Raw genomic sequence first — 4,633 nt, forward strand, 5'->3', positions numbered from 1 at the left:
CCCATTGGGTGAAGGGCCGCCATAAATAGAGTGTAGGTCTGTGGGAAGCACTGTGTTCTATTTCTATTTGTCTGTCGTTCAATCCGTTATGTCATGTCTGTCAATTTATCTATCATTCTATCTATTATTATATTGTTCTATCTCTCTGTCTGTCTGTCTGTCTGTCATTTATCTATCTATCTGTATTTCCATCTATGAGTGATACACCTAAATTTAGGAAATATTTGGCCAAAACAGAAAATTCTGGCGTAATTCTTTTAGAGAGCCAAAATCGTAGATCGAAAGTTAATTAGCACTTCTCCAAAGGTGCGTTTTGACTGTTTTAGCTTCTATTTTGTGAACATGGCGTGGATACTCTTCAACAGGTAAACACGTCAGCAGTGTGGAGTGGACACACATATCAGCGTGACCAAAAATGATTCTAGAGTAGCAGTATGTAAAATTTGTTAGGCTGAAACATTGAAAAGTGGCTTGTTGCCAAAGAAATTTACACCCTGATCAGTATAATGAGTTCAGTTACCCAAATTGAATTCTGAATATGTCCTTTTCAGTTTTGGTTTTTGATTAAATAATAACTTTCCTTTTGATTTCGGTAAAAAGTTCATTTCAGTGCATCACTACTATCTATCTGTCTGACTATTTTTGACATAAATACAAAGCTCTGGCATGAAACTCTAGATGGTGCCGTCCGATAGGTCAAACTCAATCTGACCTAATGACATCATTATCACATGGCACAGCTGATTGGTTCTCTCCTGTATCGGTCAATGAGCTCGCTGCTCAGAATTCAAATTTATGACTAGGGCTTGCAGTAGCAGTTGCAGCTTGCTTCAGAAACCCTCCACCTTCCCCAGCTCCACCTGTATAGATCTGCTACGAGGTGATTCATGCATGCTATATGGGGGTTATTTAATGTATGTTATATTTGCAGCAGCAATATTTCTTACATGCTCACAGCAGCATGTTGTGGATGTATTGGCAGTAGCAAGTCTCGGTACTTGCTCTGACGCAGCAACAGCAGATCTATTCCGCCAAGACCAAATACATTAACATTGTCATGTACATTACCATGCCAATCCATCCGAGAGTTGTCATGACAGAATTATATTTTTTGAATGTAATCAACACAAGATAAAATTTTTGTTTTTTTCAGCCACGGTTGAGAACTCTCAGAAGGCTTACCAAGATGCTTTTGAGATAAGTAAGAAGGAAATGCAGCCTACACACCCTATACGGTTGGGTCTTGCCCTCAACTTTTCCGTTTTTTACTACGAGATCCTCAACTCTCCTGAGAATGCCTGTCAACTCGCTAAGACGGTTGGTATCTCTTTAAACGCTAGCAACATAAGGGGCCATTCACACAGGACGAGTTCTTGCATTTAACCAAATTTAGACAGAGACTTGTTTATAGAAATTCAACTGATTTTAACTTGCCAAGTATTGAGAGATGGTACAGTCGCCAAAGATGCCCATCTAGTGCATGTGTACATATAAAACCATAAAAAACGAGAATGTGTCCTATGTGGACAGCCTCTTACACTTCATCATATAAATGTGTATTTTATTTCTTTGCAAATCTTGACTACAGTAAACATTGTTACAATACAAGCACCAGTGTATTTGATGCTCATTCAACCAAATGAGAAACCAGAGCCTCTCTTACAGGCTTTTGATGAAGCCATTGCTGAGCTTGACACTTTAAATGAGGACTCCTACAAAGACAGCACCTTGATCATGATGCTTCTACGGGACAACCTCACTGTAAGTCCTCCATCATACATTCTGCAGCAGCTTCTAAGGGACAACCTCACTGTAAGTCCTCCATCATACATTCTGCACCAGTGTTATTTCTGTTTCAGTGCTTTATTGGCTCATACATTATATTAATTCTCATACCTGCAGCTTTGGACGTCAGAAAACCAGGGCGACGAAGCAGGCGACAACGAGAACTAGGGGAGCCGCACTGATCTCCAAACACCCACACATCCACCTTAAATACACAAATGGCTTCCACCAACCCTCCCACCTCATTCCACCCTACAGCACCCACCCCTCTCAAAATCCAGTTCCCAGCCCCGCTCCCCCGTACCTTCTGAACGATGATCAGCACCCGCAGGAAGACGCTCAGCGAAGCCCCCGTGGCTGGGATGGGGGTGGGGGTGGCTCACAGGGTGACATGCTGACATTAGAGCAGGTCCAGTCATTTTGTTTGTGAATTTAACGTGTACTGATTATCAAACCCTGTCCTTTATGCATGTCTGGGTGACTGTAAGAGTGTGTGTGCTGCTAACGGAGAGTAACTGTGTGTGTGTGTTTGAAAGTGAGAGTGAGTGTATTGGGGATCGGGGTTGTGAACTCTAATTTTCCTTCTTGATAAATCCCTTTGTTCCACTTTAGCTGGTTGTGCATTTTTCATCCTCTTTTTTTGTTTTTGTTACGATCATATTTTTTTTTTAGTATAATTCATCGGTATTTACAGGTTTTATTGTATGGTTATTAAACTGGCAGTTTATTTTCACCAAATACAGAGTAAGTCTGACATCTCTGCTTTCTTGTTCAATTCTGTGCTGCTTAAGCTGTGTTTTCATTCATGTCATATTCTTAAACAAGCAGTGACATTTTTAAACATTAATTTTAAAGACAACACTAAAGTATTTTGAACTAATTTAAATGGTATTAACTTGAATGAGTAAAGCTAGCTTTTAAAGGGGTCATATGATGCGATTTCAAGTTTTCCTTTCTCTTTGGAGTGTTACAAGCTGATTGTGCTCTGCTTTGACATACTATGTTAATAATACATCGAAGTACATAAATACATATAGGGTTATATAGCCCTACAATGCAAACAAATGAGGTTAGACTTTTTTTTTTTTTTTTAAGTCAGAACAGCTTGTTTGAGAAGTACCATAATTTTGCCACTAGTTGGGCAGAATACTAATGTTCAAAAGACTGGGGTCCAGTAAGATTAACTGATTGTTTGGTTGATTTTTAGGAAATTATTACTTTTATTAAACGATGCATTTCATTGATCAAATGTAACTAACGAGATTTATAATGTTGCAAAAGATTTCTATTTCCAATAAATGCTGTTCTTTTGAACTTTCTGTTCATCAAAGAAAAAAGTAATTAAAAAATTGCACAACTGTTTTCAACACTGATAATAAGAAAATGTTTCTTGAGCTGCAAATCAGTATTCTGAATGATTTCTGAAGGATTATGCGACACTGAATACAGGAGTTATGATGCTGAAAATTCAGCTTTGCATCAGGAAAAAAAAGACATTTTAAAATATGTTCATAAAAAAAAAATAAAAAAAAAACGTTATTTTAAATTGACTAACCCCAAACTGCTGTGAATTACAGCTGGCAAATATAAAAAGGTTCGTGAGGTTGCACCATAAGGTTTTCTTAGCATATAATTTTTCTCAGTGAATGAAAGATAAGTTGGTTTGTGCAATTATTTGCACTTGATATGTTAAAGGATAAGGATAACCAGCATTGCATTGTTACAATGTCGGTAATAAATTAACAATGTATACCCTGATGTATTCTTTATCCTAAAACTTGGTAAATGATGTTAAGGTGTTTACAATCAACATGCTTTAAGAACAATAGGCACAAATCATAATAGGCAAAAGCGTTTATTGTAAGGAAAATCCCACAACATAGTGTACAAGCAAGGTCTATAGAAAAATTAAATCAAAGCCACTTCATTCGCACAAAAAAGAGTGAAATCGGATCAGCAGTGTTCTACCATTACCCTTTTGCCATATCTTTACAAGAAGAAAAACGGCAAATACCATTTAATAGATGCGTTAACCATTAAGAAATAGATTTGTTTCAGCGCATTTAAAGTGGAGGGGATGCTGATTGAATTGAAGAGGCCAAATCCACAAGATCAGCTGTTGTTCTCTGCCAAAAAACATTAACAGTAATGTAAGCTTATCAGTCTAGCCTGATGAGTGAGTTAATGAGTAAAACCAAACCAGAACTAATCAACACATTAGAAAATTATGCAGTATAATTTCTCAATACAGTAACACTTACACTTAGACACGCAGGAGTATGAGATGTACAGGTACTTGAATGTGCCGAAACATGGATCCGAGAAGACACTGTTGGAGGCTAATATGGAGCAGCTGCTTTTCCATTCACATCTAAACAATAATAAAAGATCAATTAAAGGGGTCATATGATGCTGCTAAAAAGAACATTATTTGGTGTATTTGGTGTAAGAGAGGGAACTGCCTAATGTTAGCAAGTGAAATGTCACTCCAGGAAGTGAATAATGACTGTGCAAGCTTTGGGGGTGCTGACGGAAGCCATCTGTTGCATCTTTGCTTCGATCATCTTACTGAATATGATCCAGATGTAGTATTTGCTAAAAATGCGATTTTCTCAGCTTTTTACTCAAAATGCTGCTTTTTTTTTATGAAACCTGCCTACATTTAGTGATGGGAGAAACAAAGCTTTTCGAAGCATTGAATCAACTGAACCAATTGCTTCGAAAAATGATTCAATGTTTGGAAGCACTTGAAACAGCACATGCTGGTGATACCTGCTGGTGAAAACGTTGTAAAAGCATCAAGAACTCAGACCAAACTTACAAAACAAATGGAAATGTTTATTTTTTT

General features: G+C 37.5%; 2 protein-coding genes across 3 annotated transcripts in view; one reads left to right on the forward strand and one right to left on the reverse strand.

The window, feature by feature from the left end:
- ywhabb (tyrosine 3-monooxygenase/tryptophan 5-monooxygenase activation protein, beta polypeptide b) overlaps nucleotides 1-2,523 on the forward strand; it is a 6,265-nt gene extending 3,742 nt beyond the window's left edge. Inside the window, exons 4-7 of one of the 2 annotated variants that reach the window (XM_016490195.1) lie at nucleotides 1,154-1,317; nucleotides 1,666-1,737; nucleotides 1,789-1,812; nucleotides 1,903-2,523. In XM_016490195.1, the coding sequence (XP_016345681.1) occupies nucleotides 1,154-1,317; nucleotides 1,666-1,737; nucleotides 1,789-1,812; nucleotides 1,903-1,953 (311 nt within the window). In that variant the 3' untranslated portion in view covers nucleotides 1,954-2,523. Of the gene's footprint in view, nucleotides 1-1,153; nucleotides 1,318-1,665; nucleotides 1,762-1,788; nucleotides 1,813-1,902 lie in introns of both variants that reach the window. The other variant, XM_016490196.1, reaches the window with a different exon arrangement.
- A 1,296-nt stretch (nucleotides 2,524-3,819) lies between these two features.
- LOC107691554 (L-rhamnose-binding lectin CSL2-like) overlaps nucleotides 3,820-4,633 on the reverse strand; it is a 7,509-nt gene continuing 6,695 nt past the window's right edge. Inside the window, exons 11-12 of the mRNA XM_016490198.1 lie at nucleotides 4,047-4,156; nucleotides 3,820-3,911 (exon numbers count right to left, since the gene is read on the reverse strand). Coding sequence (XP_016345684.1) covers nucleotides 3,910-3,911; nucleotides 4,047-4,156 — 112 coding nt within the window. The 3' untranslated portion in view covers nucleotides 3,820-3,909. The remainder of the gene's footprint in view (nucleotides 3,912-4,046; nucleotides 4,157-4,633) is intronic.

This window comes from Sinocyclocheilus anshuiensis, unplaced genomic scaffold, assembly GCF_001515605.1.
Source record: "Sinocyclocheilus anshuiensis isolate Anshui unplaced genomic scaffold, SAMN03320099.WGS_v1.1 scaffold630, whole genome shotgun sequence".
Taxonomy (NCBI): Eukaryota; Metazoa; Chordata; class Actinopteri; order Cypriniformes; family Cyprinidae; genus Sinocyclocheilus; species Sinocyclocheilus anshuiensis.